Below are 25,814 nucleotides of genomic sequence, written 5' to 3' on the forward strand. Positions count from 1 at the left end.
ACCTTTTTACACCTTGTTTTGCTGCTACATACATTTTTACCTTATTACCTTTTTACACCCTGTTTTGCTGCCACATACAGTTTTACCTTATTACCATTTTACAACCTGTTTTGCTACCACATACATTTTTACCTTATTACCCTTTTGCAACCTGTTTTGCTGCTACATACATTTTTCTCCCATTACCTTATTACACCATATATTGCTGCCACATACATTTTTACCTTATTACCTTTTTACACCCTGTTTTGCTGCCACATACAGTTTTACCTTATTACCCTTTTACAACCTGTTTTGCTGATACATACATTTTTCTCCCATTACCTTATTACACCATATATTGCTGCCACATACATTTTTACCTTATTACCTTTTTACACTTGTTTTGCTGCCACATACATTTTTACCTTATTACCTTTTTCCACCCTGTTTTGCTGCAACTTACATTTTTACCTTATTACCTTTTTACACCCTGTTTTGCTGCTACATACATTTTTACCTTATTACCTTTTTACACCCTGTTTTGCTGCCACATGCATTTTTACCTTATTACTTTTTTACACCCTGTTTTGCTGCCACATACATTTTTACGTTATTACCTTTTTACACCCTGTTTTGCTGCCACATACATTTTTACCTTATTACCTATTTGCACCCTGTTTTGCTGCCACATACAGTGTTACCTTATTACCTTTTTACACCTTGTTTTGCTGCTACATACATTTTTACCTTATTACCTTTTTACACCCTGTTTTGCTGCCACATACAGTTTTACCTTATTACCATTTTACAACCTGTTTTGCTACCACATACATTTTTACCTTATTACCCTTTTACAACCTGTTTTGCTGCTACATACATTTTTCTCCCATTACCTTATTACACCATATATTGCTGCCACATACATTTTTACCTTATTACCTTTTTACACCCTGTTTTGCTGCCACATACAGTTTTACCTTATTACCCTTTTACAACCTGTTTTGCTGATACATACATTTTTCTCCCATTACCTTATTACACCATATATTGCTGCCACATACATTTTTACCTTATTACCTTTTTACACCTTGTTTTGCTGCCACATACATTTTTACCTTATTACCTTTTTCCACCCTGTTTTGCTGCAACTTACATTTTTACCTTATTACCTTTTTACACCCTGTTTTGCTGCTACATACATTTTTACCTTATTACCTTTTTACACCCTGTTTTGCTGCCACATGCATTTTTACCTTATTACTTTTTTACACCCTGTTTTGCTGCCACATACATTTTTACCTTATTACCTTTTTACACCCTGTTTTGCTGCCACATACATTTTTACCTTATTACCTATTTGCACCCTGTTTTGCTGCCACATACATTTTTACCTTATTACCTTTTTACACCCTGTCTTGCTGCCACATACATTTTTACCTTATAACCTTTTTACACCCTATTTTGCTGTCACATACATCTTTACCTTATTACCTTTTTACACCCAGTTTTGCTGCCACATACATTTTTCTCCCATTACCTTTTTACACCCTGTTTTGCTGCCACATACATTTTTACCTTATTACCTTTTTACACCCTGTTTTGCTGCCACATACATTTTTACCTTATTACCTTTTTACACCCTGTTTTGCTGCCACATACATTTTTACCTTTTTACACCCTGTTTTGCTGCCACATACATTTTTACCTTATTACCTTTTTACACCCTGTTTTGCAGCCACATACATTTTTCTCCCATTACCTTATTACACCATATATTGCTGCCACATATATTTTTACCTTATTACCTTTTTACACCCAGTTTTGCTGCCACATGCATTTTTACCTTATTACCTTTTTACACCCTGTTTTGCTGCCACATACATTTTTACCTTATTACCTTTTTACAGCATGTATTGCTGTCACACACATTTTTCCTTATTCCTTTATTACCTTTTTACACCCTGTTTTGCTGCCACATACATTTTTCTCCCATTACCTTATTACACCCTGCTTTGCTGCCACATACATTTTTACCTTATTACCTTTTTACACCTGTTTTGCTGCAACATACATTTTTACCTTATTACCTTTTTACACCCTGTTTGTTGCCACATACATTTTTACCTTATTACCTTTTTACACCCTGTTTTGCTGCAAATACATTTTTACCTTATTACCTTTTTCCACCCTGTTTTGCTGCAACCTACATTTTTACCTTATTACCTTTTTACACCCTGTTTTGCTGCTACATACATTTTTACCTTATTACCTTTTTACACCCTGTTTTGCTGCCAGATACAGTTTTCTGCCATAACCTTATTACACCCTGCTTTGCTGCCACATACATTTTTACCTTATTACCTTTTTACACCTGTTTTGCTGCAACATACATTTTTACCTTATTACCTTTTTACACCCTGTTTGTTGCCACATACATTTTTACCTTATTACCTTTTTACATCCTGTTTTGCTGCAAATACATTTTTACCTTATTACCTTTTTACACCCTGTTTTGCTGCAACATACATTTTTACCTTATTACCTTTTTACACCCTGTTTTGCTGCTACATACATTTTTACCTTATTACCTTTTTACACCCTGTTTTGCTGCCACATACAGTTTTACCTTATTACCATTTTACAACCTGTTTTGCTACCACATACATTTTTACCTTATTACCATTTTACAACCTGTTTTGCTACCACATACATTTTTACCTTATTACCCTTTTACACCCTGTTTTGCTGCCACATACATTTTTACTTTATTACCTTTTTACACTTTGTTTTGCTGCCCTATACATTTTTCTCCCATATACATTTTTCTCCCATTACCTTATTACACCATATATTGCTGCCACATACATTTTCACCTTATTACCTTTATACACCCTGTTTTGCTGCCACATACATTTTTACTTTATTACCTTTTTACACCTTGTTTTGCTGCCACATACATTTTCTCCCATTACCTTATTACACCATATATTGCTGCCACATACATTTTTACCTTATTACCTTTTTACACCCTGTTTTGCTGCTACATACATTTTTTTACCTTATTACCTTTTTACACCTTGTTTTGCTGCAACATACATTTTTACCTTATTACCTTTTTACACCCTGTTTTGCTGTCGCATACATTTTACCTTATTACCTTTTTACACCCTGTTTTGCTGCCACATACATTTTTCTTCCATTACCTTGTTACACCATATATTGCTGCCACATACATTTTTACCTTATTACCTAATATTACACCATATATTGCTGCCACATACATTTTTACCTTATAACCTTTTTACACCCTGTTTTACTGCTACATACATTTTTACTTTATTACCTTTTTACACCTGTTTTGCTGCCACATACATTTTTACCTCATTACCTTTTTGCACCCTGTTTTGCTGCCACATACATTTTTACCTTATTACCTTTTACACCCTGTTTTGCTGCAACATACATTTTTACCTTATTACCTTTTTACACCCTGTTTTGATGCCATATACATTTTTACCTTATTACCTTTCTACACCCTGTTTTGCTGCAACATACATTTTTACCTTATTACCATTTTACAACCTGTTTTGCTGCCATGTACATTTTTACCTTATTACCTTTTTACACCCTGTTTTGCTGCAACATACATTTTTACCTTATTACCATTTTACAACCTGTTTTGCTGCCATGTACATTTTTACCTTATTACCTTTTTACACCCTGTTTTGCTGCAACATACATTTTTACCTTATTACCTTTTTACACCCTGTTTTGATGCCATATACATTTTTACCTTATTACCTTTCTACACCCTGTTTTGCTGCAACATACATTTTTACCTTATTACCATTTTACAACCTGTTTTGCTGCCATGTACATTTTTACCTTATTACCTTTTTACACCCTGTTTTGCTGCAACATACATTTTTACCTTATGACCTTTTTACATCCTGTTTTGCTGCCATATACATTTTTACTTTATTACCTTTTTACACCTGTTTTGCTGCCTCATACATTTTTAGCTTATTACCTTTTTACACCCTGTTTTGTTGCCACATACATTTTTACCTTATTACCTTTTTACACCCTGTTTCGCTGCCACATACATTTTACCTTATTACCTTTTTACACCCAGTTTTGCTGCCACATACATTTTTACCTTGTTACCTTTTTACACCCTGTTTTGCTGCTTCATACATTTTTCTCCCATTACCTTATTACACCCTGTTTTGCTGCCACATACATTTTTACCTTTTTACACCCTGTTTTGCTGCCACATACATTTTTACTTGATTACCTTTTTACACCTTGTTTTGCTGCCACATACATTTTTACCTTATTTTTATTTCTTGCTCTATCAGCTTGTTCAGTGTAGTAGGCATGATGAACAAGCTACACAGCATTACAAATTTTTATCCACTATTATTATGTCCTTGAAGTGTAAGCGATCTGTTCTGTAAATAAAAGCTAAACAGTCTATAATTTTGAAATTAGACAAAGGAGAGAAAAAAAGAACCAATTTTTCAGCTGAATATGATGTTAGTACGATCAAATGTCACTTTCTTTATTTAATCACTTTTTGTTCCTTATTAATATTCATATTTTTGATTATCTGGACACTCAATTATTGGGACTATTTCATCTAGTCCCAAAAAGTCTCCAGGATAATCGAGGTTCCAGGGCGTGAAATTGCGCCTAATACAGGCGCCAATGTGACTAAATTTTTCACTTTGGCGGCCAAATCCTGAAAGTTAGTCGCCAAATTGGCGACTACAACGTTTCATCATAACCTTACCAAGAGATATAGTGAATTAAATAAATTTGCAAAGATAAATCCGCGGCAAACTTCCTCGTTTAGTTTGTTTCCAAAACGTAGCACATGTATCTCGATCTATAACTAGACGCCATCTTGGATTTAGATGAGCCTGAAGGTTGTATATCATACATCCTAGTGTCCACTTTGTAGCATGTTAAAGATCTTTTCCCTAACTTAATTTTGGAGGGTCTATCTAGAACGCTGACAGCATAAAGAAAGATTTGTTTGTCTTTGAAAATGGCGACCAACTTTTTTTGAATTGGCTACCACTTTGAAGAATTCAGGAGCCAAGTGGCGATCAGAAAAAAAAGTTAATTTCATGCCCTGGGTTCGATTGTATCTATTGCTGCCACAGACATTTTTACCTTGTTACCTTATTTCACCGTGTTGAGCATATGATGAGAGGCTAGGGTTTGAATGAGGCAGGTTAAAATACAGTAAATGTACTTGTATGTTGGAAATCCAACCCGAAGCTCAAGTCAGTAAGGCTTTGATACTGGCTTGTTGCACAAATTAAAATTAATGAAGATTTTAGATATATGAATTTCATGTATTTGGACTGTGGTGAAGAGATGAAATTAAGAGATCCTCACAGCTAAGAACACTACTGAAACGAGTAGTTGACAATAGCACCTGAAAAAAATTCAGGCCCTTATGGGATTTGAACCCATGATCTCTGCAATACCAGTGCAGCACTCTACCAACTGAGCTAACAAGCCAACTGGGAGCTGGTCAATGTGTTGGGTCCAAATAAACCATCCAAGTAATGAATGAAGATTTTAGATATATGAATTTCATATATTTGTACTGCAGTGAAGAGATGAATTTAAGAGATCCTCGCAGCTAACTACTCGTTTCAGTAGTGTTCTTAGCTGCGAGGATCTCTTAATTCTATCTCTTCACTGCAGTGCAAATATATAGCTCCCAGTTGGCTTGTTAGCTCAGTTGGTAGAGCAGTGCACCGGTATTGCGGAGGTCATGGGTTCAAATCCTGTACAGACCTGAATTTTTTTCAGGTCCTATTTTCAACTACTCATATTAGTAGTGTTCTTAGCTGTGAGGATCTCTTAATTTCAATTAAAATTAGTTGTTCTATGCTTTGACCCATGGCATTTCTTTTGGATCTTTATTAGCATAAACAACAGTGAACAAAATTTACCTTTTTTCCCTAATTTTTTTTCATCAAACCAGGGATGTGGCCTATCTGCAAGAACATCTGAAAAAATGCATTACAAATTTGCATGAATTAACAATACCTATAATAAATTTCTTAATCTGTGTAGCAAGCTTACAAAAACTTCTATAAAAATACCAAGGTACATATGGATCATTGATTTTGTGAGGTCTCTAATTAGTACTCTCCAGTTCTTGGTACATTGTATTTTGTCTTGTTTGGCAATAATTAGGTTGGAGAAAACGGAATTTGGTTACTGGCCATTTGTGAAAGAGCTCACCCACTCAGAAACAGTAAGACAGATTGTCAGCCACCCTCAAGTAACTACTGAGTTAGATAAAGGTGTGTACATGGAATTAAAAGCTTACTCTAATTGCTTTTTCAGCCTGAGCTAGGCATGTTTTTTGAGAATTCTTTACTTCAGTAACTGGGAAGAAAGGTTGAAAAGAAGGGTCTTTGCTAATCATATTGTTACAGTATCCTTTGGATTTTATGCCAAGTTGTGATGTTTTAACTGTGAATTAACTGAACTTACACCCTATTAGTTTGAAGCAAAACAGAACTCTGTGAACCAAAGTATTTCAGTAGCAGCTGGTGTAACAAAACTTGTCAAATTTACAAGGGCTGTACTCAATTTTAGCTGTTAGTTTAGCTGAAATTGAATTATAGCTTGTTGTATTGCAAAAATAAAACTATTTATAAAACATGTGAGGAATCTTTTTATGGTTGAAAAATTAAGTTACAAACTGAAGGCTGTTTTTAGCTTGACTGCCATTGAAAGTGATGGTAACACAACTTAAATTTTTTGCCTGAAGTTAGTATGTACAGAAAATTTGTTAATAGTCAGTTTCATGAAACTTAATTTACAAACTTACAAACTTGCAGCCACTTGGTGTTAAGCTTTTGCTTCTGAATCTTCTTTTTCTGTTGGGTAGGCCAACATTTTCAAGTATGAGCCACAATAAGCATTATTTCCTCTCTTTGCTTGTTAGGTCGAGTGTGGATTTTCGCAGCATTTGGTGATGGCCTTTTGGAGAGCTATATCAGATTATTTGTAGATAGTCAAAAGTTGGCAAAAAGGTTTTATACAAAGTGAGTTATTAGTAATACCCAAATCTAGAAGTACAGATTTATTTGAATGGTAAAAAAGTGGTTATTTAAAAAACAAATTCAAAATTTTCCACACTCTTACGGTAACCAGTCAACTTGCCGACGGACCAACTCGCCGACGGACCAACTCGCCGACGTATAAAATCGAGTAGAGACGTTGGCAAGTTGGTCGTCAATCCAATACAACTTATTAGAAGTTAAACATACAGAAAAGTAAACGATATTTAGTAAAAAAACACTGGTGAACATTGGTGAACATCTAACAGAAGCTTAAACATTGGTGAACATTGGTGAACATCACCAATGACTATAACAGCTTAAGACGCGAACAAGAAGTTATTGTGCGACAACAACACCATAAAGACTCATCATGTCAATCGCTCAGATTTTTCAACGAAAACTTGGCTTTCTAGACAAGATCTTTAGTAAAAAGCATTTCTTTTATTTGCAAAAAAGTTTATAAGGATCTCAAGGCGAAAAAAGGGATTTTATACGTCGGCGAGTTGGCATCGGCGAGTTGGTCCGTCGGCGAGTTGACCGTAATTCACTCTAACTTGCTCCCTAATTAATTAGACTGTGTTGTTCTCACCACCAAAAACATGATCTCTTGCAAGTTGAGGTGATTCCTCAGTATTGTATTGCACATCTTGTGCTGCAGATAAAAATCACATAGTCAGGCGAATATATGCACCCTCATTCCTAGAACATGGTTTGGTTTTCCAATGAATGGACCTGGTAAAGAGAGTATGATGGTCTTGAGCTCTTGAAAGAGCACAGTTACCAATGTTTGTTATTGTACATTTATGTTTTTGGTATAAAAATCAATCCCTTTAAATTGGAGAAATTAGAAACAACTTCATCAAATAGAAAAAAAAAATGTGGCTAGTAGCATGTGCGAAGCGCATTACTCATGGATGCAAGTTATGACCTTGAAAGCAACCTCTCAAGGAACATTTTGAAATGATTTCATTTGAAATTGCATAATTTTTTCCCAAATTAAATATGAAATTGTTTGGTATACTCTAGAATTTCTGTTTATCAAGTTCTTTTCGAGCAAAACTTTTAAAAACCCTTGCTTCCAACTACTGCAAAATGTATGGGGAACCAATGAAATTAGGTTGTATGATTAGTGCCAGAATAGGCATAAAAATGGTAAGTTTGGCCCATCATATCTCCTAAACAAGCTCAGTGACCCATCTTTTTTATTGTACTTTTTAAAAGAGACATTGGTGAGGAACATCTAAGGATTTATCTATTTTTTTTTGAGGAATCACCCTAACAAGCTCTCTTACCATTCTTTTCTGTCTGTTTGTTTGTTTGTTTTCTTTTTTAAGAAAAGCATTTGTGCGAGATAAGGAGGTAGGTTTGCTTTTCTTACTCTTGTTTTTTTTTTACTAAATAATAGCAGTAATGTTACCAACGTAAAAACATTTTTTTAAGTACATTGTAATAAAACAATAATTATTTATATTTTGTATTGATCATCAGTTTTTCTCAGTGTTGTAGGATGAAAATGGAATGCACTTTTTTAAGAATATTTTTTCATTCACCCTGTTCTACTTGCTTTGGAGTTGTTATCACTGCATTGTTGTATTCATTAATCTATGCTATTTATTAAAATAAAGATAATAATTTAGTTATACTGAAAACCTCAGTATTTAATTTTTAAATTAAAGTGATTAAAGCAACAGTCTGAAAGAATGAAAATTTCTAATTTATGTATCAAATGAAATTAGAACAATATAAACAGAGAACAATTTGTCTGAAAAAATATGTTGAACTGCTCAGAAGTCACTGATAGTAATAGAATTTTCTCTCTTTTTGTTAGTTATTCAGCACTATTTTAATAGTGTATTATACTTGTGTTTTCAAGGTTGAATTGAATAATTGCAGACATTTTTTCTTTGATTCTAACTAACAGTTTGCAACCAAATTAACCTGAATCTACAAAAAGTACTGCATAATAATTATTTATAACTTTGGAACCTGCATTTAGAATACATGTTTTCAGTTTCTTATTACTTAAGTTGCAGTAACTTGTTTTCCACTCTTCTGAACTGTTTTGTTTTGTGGTAGTAAGACTTAAATAATGGCATCTTTCATTCTTTACAGAGACTTGCTTTATTGCAGACTTTAGTCTCAGGTCTTGATTATATCTCAATTGTCTTGGACCAGGTAAGTTAAGTTAATTATTGACCATCACTTTAATCTCTGAGTGATGATAACATCAGTTGCTTTTTCTTGGCATTGGAAAATTTTTATATGCATTATAAGGCCTACCTACATATTTTGTAAAACATTCAGATTTAACATTTGTTTGCTTCAATTTATTTTGGTTAAAGCACAAAAAATCAAAGAATAAACAGTTGTAGTGATTTGGAGATAAGGTCTTTGATTACAAGTCACGCTTTCCAAAACTTGGTTGATTTGCACTTTAAAGTTCTCTTTGACACAAGAATCTTGTTGAAGACACTTAAATGTGAAATGAATCATGGGAAATAATTAAATTATTTAAATGAAAACAGAGAAATATTTTAGCACCAAATAAAAGTAGGCAAGATGTACAGGCAAAAGTCGATATCCAACTTCTTGATTGAGTCACATCTTTCATAGTGATTTCTAATTCTTTAGACACAGTAGTCACAATCTCAGGCTGGAATCAAGTTGATTATTCACATCTTAAAAACTTTCAAAAATTTATTTTATGAAATTCTTGTGGAATCATGTCAAGTTCTTTCAACATTTCACTGAAATGGCCGCCATTGGATCCTCCAGATGTTGAGATATACAAATGTTGATTTGATGTTGTGGCGGTGGCATTTTGAGACAAAACCTTTGTTTTCTGAAACATTGCAGAACAAAGCAAGCTGACTGTGTTTAATAGTAAAAATGGGCCAAAGATGTGCTGAAACACGTGCTTTTTTTGGCACAGAACACAAAAAAAGTGTGAAGGTTTTGTGTGTGCATTGGCTATCTATCTCTAGGCTGTACTGTAACCCTTGAACTTTGCATGTTAGGAAGCATTAAACTTTTTTCATTTAATATTGTAAGGCAAAGATAAATGTATGTGTATCGTTGAAAATGTATGTGTATCGTTGATAGAGATCAATAAGAGAATACAGAAGCATGCTTAAAGTGCAGGGTATGTTCAAATGGAAATGGTAGTGAAATAGTTGCCATATCCACAACAGGATTTTGGAAACTTAGTGTGGAACCACAGGTAAAGAAATGGTCTTTAAAGATGAGCTGTAACCGAGGTAATTGCCTGAAAAGAAAGCCTTAAAAAATTTAGGCTTCAATGGAACTCAACCCTTTGCCTTCCAAGTACTAGTTGTAGTGTAGTGCATGAATTCCTGGACTTTGATGTATTATTCTCTTTGTTAGGAATCTCCTTATCTTGGTTATGGAACTCAGTATTGTGAAGGTAATGATAGATGTAATAGTAATAGTGGTAATACTAAACAAAAGTAACCATAATGATGATGATGATGACAATGATGGTGATTCCTGAAAACATGCAGAAAATTTCAAAAGACACCTTAGAAGAGTCTCAACAGAACCTTCTCTCCATTGCTCTCCCAATATTTGGCCTCAGCTTACATGTACATGTACATGTATTCTACTGGGTAGATTTTTAGAAAATGAATCAGTCAAGGCTCATGTAGTGCATACTTTTTGTTGTGTGTGTGAGAAACTGCAATTTATTGGCAGACATGATCATTATGATTCTTTAATGAATATCATTTCATAATTAAGAGTAGCAAGATTAAAACATGACCTTTCAGTGACGACATGTCACCACTTTCAAATGTAAAATTATTTGTAAATAGAATAAGATATGGTAAGTTTTGAGCTTGGTAAAGAAATAGGGAAAGGTAGACATTTTTCTCTTTAAAATTATTATTAATAAGTTCAGTGATGTTAAATATGAAGAAAGGAAAGTGTGAAACTGATTAAAATTACCAGTAGTATAAAAATGAGATAGAGTGAAACAAAAGAATGTATATAATTAAATGAACAGTTTCACTGGAATAGAGTCTTTTTTAATGTTCAGAGTTGGTCTCTTTTTCCTCATTAAAAGTATCTTGTAAATAAGGCACTCAAACACACCTTCCTTTCTTGATATAACATCATTGAACTTACAATAATTTTACTGATAATGGTGACATGTTGCCAAAGATCATGTTTTAACCTCGCTACTCATGAAATATTTTTCCAAATTATTGATGAATATCAAGACATATGGTATTATGTCATGTGGTGTTATTTAATTATGTCCTTTTAAGAGTGTTCCTCTAAAGAGTGTGCTCAGTTTTCATGTAAATTCAATATTAAGTATTACTTGTGTTCTAGTGGATGGCAAGTGTCAGAGGACACTTGTAACAATGGGTAAAGATGCTGAGGGAGTTGGCATCAGTTCAGGCATCAAAGGGGATGACAACAATAGCACAGTTAGCAGCAGCTTATCAAGCTCATCAACAATAGCTACACCACTGAGTCCAAGGAGTTATCATTCTAGTGGATTAAATGAAATCAATGGGGAAGAAAATGAAAATGTATCTGACCAAAAAGTACATGTCCAACAGACTGATCAGCATGAGACTCAGTTTTGTGACCAGTCTGGCAATGAAGGTCATAAACAAGAAACTACTTCCAGGCTCCACTATAACAAACACTTTCAAATACAGCAGTTTACAGAAGATGGGGATGTGGGGTTTGAACTAATAGATAACAGAAACAAAAAGCAAATGACACAAAGAATAGATCAATTGGTAGATGCAGAACAGAACAAAGGAAAAAATTACCTAGAGGTGCAGCATGTTTCATCTGGTCACAACGATATGCATAAATGGCCACCAGATGTGCCCTCTGTAGGTTGTGAAGATGCTCCTGAAAAACTGTCCTGTGAAGGTGGGTCATAGAGGTTGCTTTTTCTGAAATAAACTGCATTTTTAATAACATAAATCAAATAGGGTAAGCAAAAGATCACAACCTAAAAATCCTAAGGGAGAAAATATATTCTTTCCCTATGATTGATTTCAGAAGACTTACTGCACATGTCAAGATTTCAGAGGTCACAAGATAGCCACTCAAGTTGTAGCCCAACCAACAGTGTACATTCAACAGATTCTATGGACCAGTTTTGTAGAGACTTTGACTCTAGTTTAAAAGTTACCAGTGAAATGTCCCTAAACAGTGCCACTCTTCATTTGTGTGATAATACTGCTGGTGGACAGCCAGACTCCTATGATGCAGAAAAAAATTCAAGGCATGGAGTTTTCAGTGATGATGGCCTTCTGCAAACTGTAACAGCAGCAGAAACTGAAAAACGATTATCAGAAGCTGATAATTCACCTAGTTATGAAGGTAAAAAAAAGGTGCAAAAGTTGCATGGACAACTGTATTTGCTCATTTACACAACCTCACAACTGATGGTAGTCTTAGGCTTCCTTTACAAATTTGCATACAAGATATGTACATCATCCAAATTTGCTTTTGGAAAACAATATTGGGGATGTTCCAATAAACAGTTGTAAAGTGGAGTCTTTTGTTGGCCAATTTAACATGTATTTTAGGACAGTTGCCAAGAATAAAACCATCAGTGGCTACCACATGCATATCTGCAGGCTGATATCTGATATATTTTCTGTACTTTGATTTGATTTGAGATTGTAATAAATGGATATCACTTACCTCACAGGTAAATGAGCATCTTAAAGTTTGAATCAACATCAATTGCATTGTTCAGTTTAGTGGTCTTAAGTGGGTGGCTCATAATTATTTGTAGAGTGGCTGCTTTCACTGACTAATTGGTGCTTCCACTCTATACCATTTCTGGGGGAGGAGGTTCAAATCAAGAATGATTGTGCCTGAGGGCATTGTTTTGACTTGAGGGCTGTGGTGGTTGTAGCAAATTTACACACTGTGGAGGTATACTGTTTTCTTGATGTGGTAAAGCAAAATTTCTACCAGCCCCTCAAGGATGGTAAGGATAGTTATGAATTATAGTCTAATTTATGTACAGGTGTAGGTGCTGTAAATATCCTCACACTTGTTGCTGTTTTGTAAATTTTTTCTTTGAATGACAGAATTCTTCTATTATGTCTTAGGGATAATATTAGGCATTCCAAAACGACCCTCACTGCACCAGACCCCAACAACATCTTGTGATGTAAGGTATGCTTGATGATGTGTTGAGTAAATTTGTAATGGGCATGGTTGAACTAACTAGTGATGTTACAGCACATGAAAAGGGAAGGAGATGCTCAACTTATCATATGAAAAAAATTTTCTTTCTAGGTTAGTAGTGTACCCCTGTCGGCCATCAAGAATCCAGATTTGTGAAGCATATATTTACTTTAGGTTTTTAATCAAAATGTGTGAAAGATGAATAAGTAAATACATGTAGATGAATAAATTCATAAATAATATAATTATAAATATGTTGTGTTTACTTAACCTCATTTATTGTTTGTGAATATGGAGGCCATCTTTGTGGCTATGAACACTACATTGATATTCAGGCCTGTACATGATTTGAACCCATGGCCTCTGCAATACCCATGCAGTGTTCATCAACTGAGCTAACAAGCCAACTGGGTGCTTGTCATTGTTTTGGTTTGTAATAAACTCATGAAGTGATTTATCAATGGCTGTGAATCTATGAAAACCATGTATGTGAACTGCAGTTTAAGAAATGAATATGAAAGTCATCTTTGCAGTAATGAAAACTCCATAAGCAATAGTAAAATATTAAATATAAAAATATTTTATGTAGAAATTTATTGTTTTCATTACTGCTCAAGTAGTCTTCATTGCTGTGAAGATCACTTTCATTTCTTTTTTTCAATCGGTTTTTCACATATATGATTTCATTTATTCACAATCATGTATTCGTCACTTATTGGGTTTATTAAGAACCAACATAATGACCAGCTCCCAGTTGGCTTGTTAGCTCATTTGCTAGAATACTGTACCAATATTGCAGATGTCATGGGTTCAAAATTTTTTAAAGCCTTATTTTCACTGCTTCTTAATGAGATTGGAGTAGCACTGCAGAGATTGCTTTCATATTTATTGCTTAAACGGCAGTTCACATAATCATATGGTTTTCATATTCACAGTTTTTGATTATTGTTTGTGTTTGTGCTAATGCGGGTGCAGTGTGATGTTTTGAGTGGCATTACTGAAGAAATATGTGTTTAGGGTGGATCAGAATAGGATGCTGCTATTGTCGTTGGAAGTGTTTGAGAAGAACAGTGAGCAGTTTCACAGGGTGAGAATCTAATCATATATTTATTTGTTTTACCTTTACTATCCATAGAATCTGCCAGAATCTTTTACTCAGTTGTTCTTAAAGGAAATCCTCATAAAGATTAGTCAGTATTTAATGCTAACGACAAACCCATCCTTCTTGGCTAGGACTACATTTCGACTTATTGCATAAATGCGGTTGCTTCGTTACAGATGCTGGTGTGTATGTGTGGACTCCCTGGTAGTCGGTTGTATTTTATTAACCTCCTCCTCACGGATCATGCGGTTTATCTTCTAAGCAAAGGTATTATCTGCAAAATGATATGAAGTTATTATTGAAAACAAACTGAAGAGTGACTGTGAATCTAAGAAAATCATATATGTGAAATGCGGATCAATGAATGAATACGAAAGTGATCTTCGCAGAAATGAACGCAAGGCCTAAAATATTCAGGCCTGTACGGAATTTGAACCCATGTCCTTTGCAATACCGGTGCAATGCTCTTCCAACTGAGCTTACAAGCCAACTGGTAGCTAGAATTTTCGAGGCCGTATTTTCACCACTACTTAAATAGTGTTCAATACCTGTAAAGATCGCTTTCATATTCATTTCAGATAGCAGTGTTGATTATTCATGCTTATTATATGTATATCTGAAGGCAGAAAATAAACAAAAATCAGAACATTTCAAATTACTCTTTATTGTAGTATTGTTAAGATTACTGTAGAGGGTGACCAGAATAAGAAAAGATAGGTTTGCTAATATTAAGTTGTTAGTATGTGAGTTCACTTTTTTTTTTATTAAAAAAAAAAAACTTTGTGGTAGCGTATAGAATAGTATGTTGCTCGCACCAATCAGATCGCCGCATAAGGGTATGTACCTCGTACTAATCAGATCGCCGCATTAGGGTATGTATCTCGCACCAATCATATCATAGCATTTGAATATCTTACGCCAATCACGTCTGGGTATTGTTTTCTTGTAAATGATGTCATGGATCACGGGGCTATGCACAAAGAATGACATTAATCAGAAATACTGGGCACATTTGATAAGTGTAATGGTTTGTGGCCTTCGCGAGAGCCTCGTCGATTAAGGTTGAGATTTTATCGGGATATGAAAGGTACGCATTTAAATTTTCAAATTAAAACTTTTTTTTTTCCCGCTCCTTTACTCTCAGCGCACACGCCAAACAACTTACATTCCATCACGTACCATGAAAACAACGTCCAAAGTCCGGTCAGAACATGCCCAATCATTGCACTACATGAACATTAGGCAATTTTTCACGTGCTTGAATTGTATTTCACCAATCAAACAATTCACAAGGAACTAAATGCTACTGATATTGAGTTTTTTCCACGCAAATCTCCCGCGTTTGACTTTTTCTACAAATTAAAGTCGCTTTTAGTTACCTTGGACTTAACCCAATTGCGTGTTAATTCCTTGTAAACAACCTAATTTTTATCACGTATTTCACACATAGAGAGCAAAGTCCAGATACACAATAACCAATCAAGGAGCCCTTTTTGAAATATAATCCTTTTCTCTTGTTCAGTGTTCCTTCACTTATTCGAGATCTCAATATATCTTTAGTTAAGGTCCACTAGAGGTACAACAGAGTTTCAGTTTGCATTTCGTAGTAAAATTACGCGGAATTATATTTTTGAAGTAACTAACTGTAGAAGAATAAGTTTGATTTTCTCTCTGTTGGAGGAACGGCAGTAAGCGTAGTCTCTTTCGCAACCGTATATCACATAATATAGAGATTTAGCTAAGCCTAAAAGCGGAGCTCGCATTTTTTTTTCCCCGCACGTCTTAAGGGCACAACGCCTTGCCCCGGCTAGGACTAGAACCCGGATTGCCCGACTCGGAGCCCAGTGCACTGACCACTGGACTACTGAACAAAGCCGTGGCGTCGGCGTGCCCGCGGTACAGTTGACCACGCATGTTGAAAGTAGCACCTTGTACGGTCGTACACCCAAATTTTTTCGGCTTGATGGGTTACTACTATTTTGTATAATTAAGGGCTACGCTCTGCGAGCTCCGCTAATATCTGTGTGAATTCAGATAAATTAGGGTTTATTTTCTGTCTTTCTGCGATATTTTCGCTTTTTGAGAGTTATGCTCTTTTCGGCGACAAAAATGAAAATATTAGGTACACTAACTGTCCCATCTCAATCCATCCAGCCAAAAAAATAACTCTTGCATGCTATGCATGCCTATGTTTAAATTGCGGTTACAGATCATAAAATCTACTCTCCCTTAGTCTATTTTGAGAGCTTTCATTCCTGTCGCAGTCTCTCCCATTCTTCATTAGCATTTATTCCTTCCTGCCAATTCTTTGTTCAATTGACTTGAAGTCTGTTGTCTCTTCTTATTCTGCCCTAAAAGTTGGCTGGCCTAGTTGTGTTGTCTCTTTGGAAAGCATTAGCTACTGTAAGAAACATATAAGCAAGATGTATTTTAGTTTATGTGCCTCTGGTTTTGCAGAATTTTAACATCAGCTATTTTTTATCTTTAGCGCCATCCCACAATGGAAAGGGCTTTCAAGTTCAATCAGCATTACCATTTACAACTTTGAAGAAAGTAGAGGTACTCTCAAATTACAATTTACATTGCAGACCATTTTGTGTAGTTTCACGCAAAAAATACAATTTTCCTACAATAAAGAAATTGATATTTTAAGATACTCAAAATGGCACTGAAATTTTGATTGACTTGATCATGGTTATATACCTTGTGCATGTGATAAAGCGTGGTTTGGAGGACTTTTTAGTTATGGCTATCAATTTATATCGTTATTTTGTTAAGAGATCATTTTGCTTCCCTTCATAATACCTTTCAGGTTGGTCTGAACTGTCAAACAGTTACTCTGGTATCCAAATCTCGAAAAATTTTCTTATTTATAGCAGATGAGGCTGTTACAAGGTATGGTTTTGAAGAAGCCTTATTCCTACCATTTCTATGCAATACTGGCAAGAAATTTGAACAATCTTAAATTCGTGCTAAAAAAATCAAAACTGTCCCAAAATGTTTAAGTTGCAGTAATGTTTGAGCTTTCAAAATGTTCACAGTACAGCAGAAAACTTGAAGAACGTTAAAGAAAATTAATGTATTTTCACGGGGGATACATGTGCCAACATATCTGTTCCAGGCCAACATGCTCAACCTGAAAGCCACTTAAGGCTTTATAGATCCCTAATTGAGACATTGGTTGAGGGTCATATCATCTGGACAAATTCGTGATAGACTGTTTCAGAATTTTCGCTAAGTGTCCCTGTCATGGCAAGCAATGTGATCACCTCAGGCGTTTTTTATGCTCTCTGTGTGTCGGCTTTCTTACGGAAAGAAATCTTGTCTGCCGATCGCCAAATCTTAGAGGGTGCAAGGAATTTGGAGCAAAAATAATAGGATTTTGGGCCACGGAAAGTACCGTGCCTCTTCAATTGAGACGAACAGGTTTACGCTTACAACAGGTAATGCAAAGTTTTAAAATATACGTTAATTACATGCAGTGTTAATTTCATGAAGAGTCAATTTCCTATAATAAAGAGTTTAACTGTGCAAAGTGATGATGCAACTGTTGCCTTTTTTTGGATAGGGATTTTCTTTCATCATTGACCAGTATGATACTCAAATCAGGCCATGGATCCCTGCTCACAAAGATTATTTCTACTTCCTCATTTGAGCAAGAAGTTACATTAAAGAATTGGATCTGTGAACTTGAAAACCTCCAGGTAAAAGTTGGAATGAATCTTATTCCAGGAGAGCCAACGGTGGATAGAACTTATTACATTTATTTCATTATTTCACTAGTCTTAGTATAGATGCCGGACACTTCTACAGTAACTCAGGAGGAATAGCAAGAAATATGTTATATTAATGGCGTATTCCTTCATAGATTAGAGATTAGTTAGCAGATTGAAGAGGTTCTTCGCAGGTTAAACACATGGTACAAACCCGGCTCTACTGGAGGGCAAATTGTCATTGTATAAGTCGTTATAATTCTTGCAAAACAAATGTGACTTATCAGTATAAAAACCATGAATTATAACGATCTTGATTGTGAATTTTGTTAATGGGATAATGTGTGCGCTGATTTACACAGTGATTCTTCTAGTATCTTGAAGATAAGAGTTTCTACAGACAGCGTAGTGTGATGAATTTTTTTTATTTTCTAGGCTTCGAGTTTGTGTTTGTAAATCAATGATAACTATTACCTATAGAAACATAACTTCCAAAATTAAAAGAAATGTGATCTAGTTTTTATCACGCATTCAAATGAGATGGCCTTTGGCGTGACCTTTACACTGTTTCACTGTTGTGGTTGCAGTCGTCCAGTGTGGACATCAGGTGTTTTACTTTTATTCACTGGTGTGGACTAACCGGACCGGATTCCAGCATTGAAGTTCTCAGTCACAAAAGTACGTGTACTGTATATTAGAATTAAGAGTCGATAACTAAACGGCAACACTTGCCGTGATTGCCACAGTAGATTTAGACAGATTTTTATTTCTTCCAAGGGTGCGATCAGTGATGTTAGACCCTGGTGAAGAGGGCTCGCCCTTGATTACTAACATTCTTCGAATTGTTATTTTTTTTCTCACTTCCAATTTATTTTAACCTAAGTTTAAAGGTATATCAACTCTAAAAATGATACTTATATGTAACTGGACGTGACCTTCTCGGAATTTGGGAAGCCATATTTCAAGTCTTCAAAATCAGTTTTTCGTTTTTTTGTTGTTTTTCGCTTTGCTTTATTACACGATAGATTAATTTTGCTTAAACCGTAAAAGAAATTCGAAAGTTATTCGGGTAATTGTTTTGATAAACAAAGCCCCCATTAGTATAGGTAATCACATGAGGCCAAGTACTATTAAGGATTAATTGCACGAGAGTTTTCAAAATTTTCCAAAATTGCCCTAGTCGCGAAGCGACGAGGGCAATTTGGAAAATTTTGAAAACTCAAGTGCAATTAATCCTTAATAGTACGAGGTCTCATGGGATTACTTGTTTATCAATAAAGGGCAAAATTTATACGAAGGAAAATCACGCGCGCAGTCTATTTTTATCTGGGAAGCAACGGATTAGCAATGCAACGGATTAGCCAATCATTAACAGGTAATCATGCCCTCTCTTGATTACTAAAAATGCCCTCGATTAAGGAAAAAATGCCCTCTCTCTCAACCAATCAGCGCTCAGTAATTTTGCCCTTTATTGATAAACAGTTTAAACATTTACATTTCGCTTCACTAATCTGGCGTTATAATTGTTGACGTGGCTTTTACTGCTAGTCAGTTGCGTTCAAGATTTGGAAAGATTATTAGATTAACGGTCACGCTCATCGACATCATGGTTTTCATGTTTGAAAATAACTTTCTGATTTCACTTCATTGGAATTCGCGATCTTACTCTCTTTGCATATTATTTAAGCGTGGTCAAGTGAAGTCAGTCACTCAGTCATTCATTCATTGTTTCATTTTTATACCGTATTCATTCGATTAAACGCCGCGGCGTTTATTAAATTTTTCGTGATTCAAGGTCGGCGTTTATACGAGGGCGGCGTTTAATGAAAATCCAACTTACTATTTGCAAACAAAAGTATGGTAATTGCCCGTTAAATTAAAAAAAAACAGAAACATGTTTTGATGGTTGTCTAAAGTGTCACTTTTTATACTGTTCTCAATTGCACAAGTTGTGCAAGATCTTATGTCGGATATGCTTTCTCGACATCAGAACTGGTACGTTCAAAAGGATTTGTGTCTGGTTCGCTCAAAATTTCTAAATGTGATCGAATAAACTCCGCAGGATGATGCGGCGTTTATTCAAGGGTGGCGTGTAATCGAATAACTTCAATATGTATTACATGTTTCAGGCGTTAAGGAAGGTTACATGGACTGTAAGCAAGCACAGTATTTAAGATCCTACAAATGGACCACCAGCTATTTTGTGTTAATGTAAGTATATATTAGTTAGAACATATGATGGCATTTGGAATGTTTAGATTAACTTGAAATCGTATTTTGTTCTTGCTGTAGGAATGGATCCCTGTATCAATATGTGAAGAAGGTGAGGTTGTTTAATGAGCTGAGTTTTGTTAGATGGTGAATGCCACGCCTATTTTTTTTTAACCCAGAGGCTAGTAAGTATTTGGAAATGAGAGCGGGTTAAGGCTAAAAAAAAATCGTAACTTACTTTGTCAGTTTTATTAAGATGAAAAGAAAAATGTTAATAAGTGACACATATCTTGAGTCTCGGGATTTCGGCAGAAGCTATTTAACAAATACACAACAGTAGTACACTCTCGTTAATGTAAATGAATTTGTGGAAAATTTTATTACAATAAGTGCATAGATACAACGGGGTTTATTTATAATTTATGACTCTCTTGCCTAAGAGAGAAGTTCTCGACCTTACTGTTTATAGTTAAGTAGCGGTTTTAATTATTATATTTAAAGAAAACTAACTTACTGTGATAATTTTTTGGAAACATTTTTTAAATTGGTTCTCTGTTTGTTTTGTATAGGGTGATGAAGAATGTAAAGTTATTGTAGAGCTGAGGTGAAGATTTTTCGCAGCTTAGAAATTTGTTTGTTCAATTTTGGAAGTCAATTTAAGTTTTCATTCTTTAAGGTATAAATATTTACATTTAGGCATATTTACATTTCAGTCTAACTATTTAAATTTAAGTATAGTTACATTTTTGTATGAATATTTACATTTTAGAGGATCCCGATGTGGAGGTTGCCGAAGAGTTGATGATGCTGACCGCCCTTATGCCTTTGAGGTAAACAGCAGTAACTTTGCTGATTTTTTTACCTCAATGAGCATGTGTAACTTTGTTGGGTTGTCACGTTGTAGGTTGTATCAGAGGATGGCTCATCCCTACTTGTCCTTGCAGCCTATAGCGAGGATGAATCTGCTGATTGGATATTTAGGATTTGTCAAGCTACTGCTGATACGGTAGAGACATATCACAAATCTTCTTACTGTTTCTGTTTATTTGTTTGTTTGTTTTTATTGCTATTTGTCAATTTGTTGCTCTAGAGGTTTTTACCGCTACAGCAACATCAGACAAAGGTGGAACGCAGAATTTTCAGTTCCAACCAGATAGCGCTAAACGGATGAAGTAATTATTTTGAAAATATGTCTTACATCTTACTTTATCCTTGTTTCGCCTCATCAATTGGTGTTTTGTTTCGTAGTCTGAAAGCGTTGAGGAAATGAGCCCTACAGTTATGAAATGCGTGCCTTCTTGTCTTATCCTCACTAATGTCAAAGTAGGTAATACTTTGTTATGGCCAGGCCTGTCTGATAGTCTGTTCAGAACTGGGGACATTGATTTAAGAAAATTAAAGGGTTTGCAAAAATGCCCACACTTAACCGATATCAAGCAGGTGATCAATGGATTGGGATTGAAGATGTTTACATGCTTCGTCGTTAAAAAGTTAATTTGGAGTTTTGACACTTGCCGTGTTTTGGCATTCCAAAGAGGCATCTAACGTTCCCAAAATTGATGAAATGAAGAGATCCTCGCAGCTAAGAACACTACTGAAACGAGTAGTTGAAAATAGTACCTGAAAAAAATTCAGGCCCGTACAGGATTTAAACCCATGACCTCTGCGATACCGATGCAGCGCTCTACCAATTGAGCTAACAAGCCAACTGGGAGCTGGTCAATGTGTTGGGTCAAATAAACCATCCATGTGATGAATGATGATTTTGATGATCATGTTCTGTACGTTTCAGTAGTGTTCTTGGCTGCGAGGATCTCTTAATTTCAACTCTTACCGCAGTGCAAATATATGAATTTCATATATCTAAAATCATCGTTCCCAAAATTGTTTTTAAATGTGCTAGAAAAATGGGTGCGCATGTCGCTAGTTTCAGTTTAGCAACGTGACCGTTCAGTTTAATTTTGACGCGAGAAAGTCCCACTTTTAAGCTCATTTGATAATAGATTTTAGATTTTAACTACGTAGCACAATTAGTTTCACATGCTTTGTAAAGGGGTAATTTGAAGGTTTTATGGTTTTTGTGGAAAGCTCTCCTTTGAAGTAAAAATGAAGTCACTTATCATGGCATATCTTTTCTACATATTCAAAATAATGCCTTATTTGTCTACGTCACTTTTAAGATTTTGGCGTGTCTCCCTAATCCAACTAGAGAGGAAACGTTTCAGCTGCTTAGTGAATGTTCTGTACAAAGTGTGACAAGGCTATTTGTGGACAATGATGTCAGGAACTATTGTATTTTGGTAGGTGGGCCTAAGTCACCTGTTAGTCGATCCTTTTTCCGTTTCCCGACACGTTATCTTATTTTAGGCCCTGAAGCAGATTTTTCCAATTTTTATTTGTGTGTTCATCAGCCTTATATTAATGAACTACGAATTCAGAACTAGTCAAATGGCTAGAAAAACGTTTGTTAGTGTCTGGTGACGATAAAAGCTTCTTCTGCGAAGATCAATGTATTATGGAAGAATTTATTTTTCTGAGATTTTTCCGTGTACTGTGTCTGAGTTCATTGTTGATATCGCTAAGTTTTATTTAGTATCTCTTCACGTAACCATAAGCCTCATAGCTTTGCAAATCTGAATGAACACTCAAGTCAAATAGGGGTTTCAATAAAAGCCGGTTACCGGCGGTCTACCGCCGCCCATAAGACCTCTTACTGCTTTCTGTAGAGCCAGCGAGCAGACCCTCGTGTTAACGGCCCCTTTTCCGGGCATAGCTACACTTATCACATTATCGACAGCCGCTTGTGAAATCAGTTATTGAAACCCCTGTTTGAGCAGGCTCCTGTGTGCTATGGAAGTTGGTTACCGTCACGGTCGAGTGAGCACTTTATGTCACTATGTGTAACTTCTAAACCATCGCATTTTGTTTTGCACCTTTAAGGAGTTCGAACACAATGAAATCACCTCTACAGAGTCCTCTTGGTTTATTTGGTTTAAAACGGAGTATGAACTAGCAAAGTTTGAACGTGCTCTGCTGGAAGCTTGGCGGGAGCTCTTCCAGGTTTGTCTAGTCTCGGTAATTGTTCTTCAGAAAATACGCTAATTTTACTCTCCAGCCACATCAAGCAGCCGAAAGGCACGTATGTGGTCTTAATTTCATGTCACAATCTGTAGTCACTTTAGAGTGTGACCCAGGCACAGATGCTGAAACCCTCGCGACCTTTAGTACTTCACAATGATCTTAAGGTATTTGAGAAGAGTTCCTCTTCCCTTTAGAAACATGAAAAGAACAAAATGCCTGTTTAATATACTTCTTTAATCGTTTTCGTTTTCCCTCATCACTTCCTCAAAACCGTTGTTATCAAAAAAAGAAAAAAAACATTTAAGTGCCTTACGTCACCAAATGTGTCCGAACTTTGGTTATCAATACCGCTTCGTTTTGGTTTTGTTTTGTTTGTTTGTTTTAACGAGCTTGTGGTGATTGGATTTTAATTTATTCAACAGATCGATCTTCAGTTTCTTGTCTTGGGTGAAGGATTCATTCGCGAAAAAGCAAGACAATTAGCAAACAACATTGAAGATTTGTATAAAACCCAACTTGCTTAGCTTTGCTTCCATGTAGTCTTTCTGAACTGTAACCGTTAATATAATGTACATTAGTATTCGGTGTTTGTGCCAACTGCTAGCGTTATTATACCGGAGTTTCATTACGAATGACTCTAGCTACGTGTAGACTGTAGCCTATGATTACTTTCAGTAGTTATAACCTTTTGGATTTTTCCATAATATGAAAGGTGGTTTTACTGAGAACAGTACCGTTTTTTTCTTACATTTTCTCCTTTTTTCCCCAATGTCAGAAATTTGTAAATGGCATAGTTACAGCGCATAACGGGCCAAACAATTGTTGGCAATTTTTATCAGTGACCCACGATTTCCGTGGTAAATACTATTCAGGCGCGAAAAAAAAAAAAAAAGAAAAAAAAAAAACCACAAGAATCAGACATACAAAACCTTTTGCAGGTTTGACAACATTGTTTGATTATTTTATGAGGCCATAATTGGCAGACCTGTTTTATATGTAATGCAGATAGACTTTGTTATAGTAAAATTGTGATGGGTGCCGTTATTTCAATCAAAAAAGTTGTAGTCAAATGGAATAAATGAAATCATTGAAGTTGATCAGGGCGAGCGTTGATGTTTAAATTGAGTATCTTAATTCTTCATTGAGTTAAGGCCTCTGTATGTCTTATTAGATTAGTTTGAGATTAGAGACTGAAAACAAGTCTTTGACAGTCATGGATTATGTAACAAACTGTTACTAAAGCCATTTCCCGAGTTGTTTCCATCACTCCATCACCCCTTCCATTCATTCGTGTCAACTTTCGGTTGAATCTGCTGACTAGCGCATAGGGCCATCGCATAATCAGTTCCTGCGTTACATTCAACTGCTAGCCGGGAATTGATCAAATTTTACAGTCTGCTAAGAAATAATGTCTACTAAGATCTGTGAGAAGCCAATTTTAGTGATGGATGAAAAGAGGGCTAAACCGACACTACATGCGTGAGGTTTTCCTACATACTACACACATTTGTAGGCCTTTCTTTTTAACGTTGCTGATCCCGAATTCGAATATTCTACCGCCAAAAACACAAAATGGATGAAATTTACTCTATTCGTTATAGAAAGCCGGTTTGCGCATAATAATTTGGAAAATGTTGATTTGATTATAATTATGATTAAGAGCCAAAACACGGCCTTTTATAACTACTTCAGTGTAATCACAGATCAATGAATTCCTTCAGGAGGTAACTCTGTTCCACCTGGTACAATCAAAAGCTCTTCTCGAACGAAACCACGCTCTGGACCATCCCTCAGATACTAAAGAAGTGGCTCTCCTACATTCACAATTGTTTTCTCAATACCATAGACCTTCAGAGACCACACGGGGTCTGTGGCTCTTCGTTGACCATCTTCTAAGTCGCCAGCGGCATAGAAAGATCTTACATTCTTTGACTAGTCGAGTCTCTTCTCTTTCAAGCCAACAGGCCTTGAATAAGTAACAAGGTTTACTGCCTCAACAGGTTTCTTTTCTTTTATTGGAAAGTGAAGAGACGTTCACCCAAAATTCGATGGAATCGCTCAACGAATACCTGATCCCAGTGGAAGTTTACATTCCTTCTTCTTATCCTCACATCATGCTTTGTCATCTCTCGTGTTACCCATGATCCCCACCCACATCACCCATGATTTCACGCCCGGAATCAACCTGAAGAACATTAGGCCATCTCAGAGGTCTTCGCTTATAAATTGTCGGAAAAGCTCTGTCAATGCATACTTACAGATTTTCCTTTTTGTCATGAGGAAAGGGATCAGCTTGATGAACTGAATTTGGGAATTGCACATCTAAAGTTGGTCTTGAGATATTCTCTGGGGCAGGCAAATAAATCTGCCATATTGCTTGCTTCATACACTCCTTCCTAAGCCGACTTCTTAAATGCAGCTTGTAGAAGTCGGAAA

At 35.6% G+C, this 25,814-nt stretch overlaps 1 protein-coding gene across 2 annotated transcripts in view; it reads left to right on the forward strand.

Moving 5' to 3' along the window:
* Positions 1–24,475, forward strand: part of LOC131796904 (pleckstrin homology domain-containing family M member 2) — a 29,246-nt gene extending 4,771 nt beyond the window's left edge. Inside the window, exons 4-26 of one of the 2 annotated variants that reach the window (XM_059114521.2) lie at positions 6,205–6,314; positions 6,965–7,064; positions 8,417–8,441; positions 9,195–9,257; positions 10,467–10,506; positions 11,436–11,993; positions 12,126–12,449; positions 13,193–13,259; positions 14,289–14,358; positions 14,550–14,640; positions 16,862–16,932; positions 17,186–17,268; positions 17,942–18,077; positions 18,674–18,764; positions 20,216–20,297; positions 20,379–20,409; positions 20,867–20,901; positions 21,067–21,127; positions 21,202–21,303; positions 21,546–21,620; positions 22,478–22,597; positions 23,238–23,357; positions 23,801–24,475. In XM_059114521.2, coding sequence (XP_058970504.2) covers positions 6,205–6,314; positions 6,965–7,064; positions 8,417–8,441; positions 9,195–9,257; positions 10,467–10,506; positions 11,436–11,993; positions 12,126–12,449; positions 13,193–13,259; positions 14,289–14,358; positions 14,550–14,640; positions 16,862–16,932; positions 17,186–17,268; positions 17,942–18,077; positions 18,674–18,764; positions 20,216–20,297; positions 20,379–20,409; positions 20,867–20,901; positions 21,067–21,127; positions 21,202–21,303; positions 21,546–21,620; positions 22,478–22,597; positions 23,238–23,357; positions 23,801–23,902 — 2,557 coding nt within the window. In that variant the 3' untranslated portion in view covers positions 23,903–24,475. The remainder of the gene's footprint in view (positions 1–6,204; positions 6,315–6,964; positions 7,065–8,416; positions 8,442–9,194; positions 9,258–10,466; positions 10,507–11,435; positions 11,994–12,125; positions 12,450–13,192; positions 13,260–14,288; positions 14,359–14,549; positions 14,641–16,861; positions 16,933–17,185; positions 17,269–17,941; positions 18,078–18,673; positions 18,765–20,215; positions 20,298–20,378; positions 20,410–20,866; positions 20,902–21,066; positions 21,128–21,201; positions 21,304–21,545; positions 21,621–22,477; positions 22,598–23,237; positions 23,358–23,800) is intronic. The other variant, XM_059114523.2, reaches the window with a different exon arrangement.
* The last annotated feature ends 1,339 nt before the right edge of the window (positions 24,476–25,814 follow it).

The sequence above is a fragment of the Pocillopora verrucosa genome, chromosome 9, assembly GCF_036669915.1.
Source record: "Pocillopora verrucosa isolate sample1 chromosome 9, ASM3666991v2, whole genome shotgun sequence".
Taxonomy (NCBI): domain Eukaryota; kingdom Metazoa; phylum Cnidaria; class Anthozoa; order Scleractinia; family Pocilloporidae; genus Pocillopora; species Pocillopora verrucosa.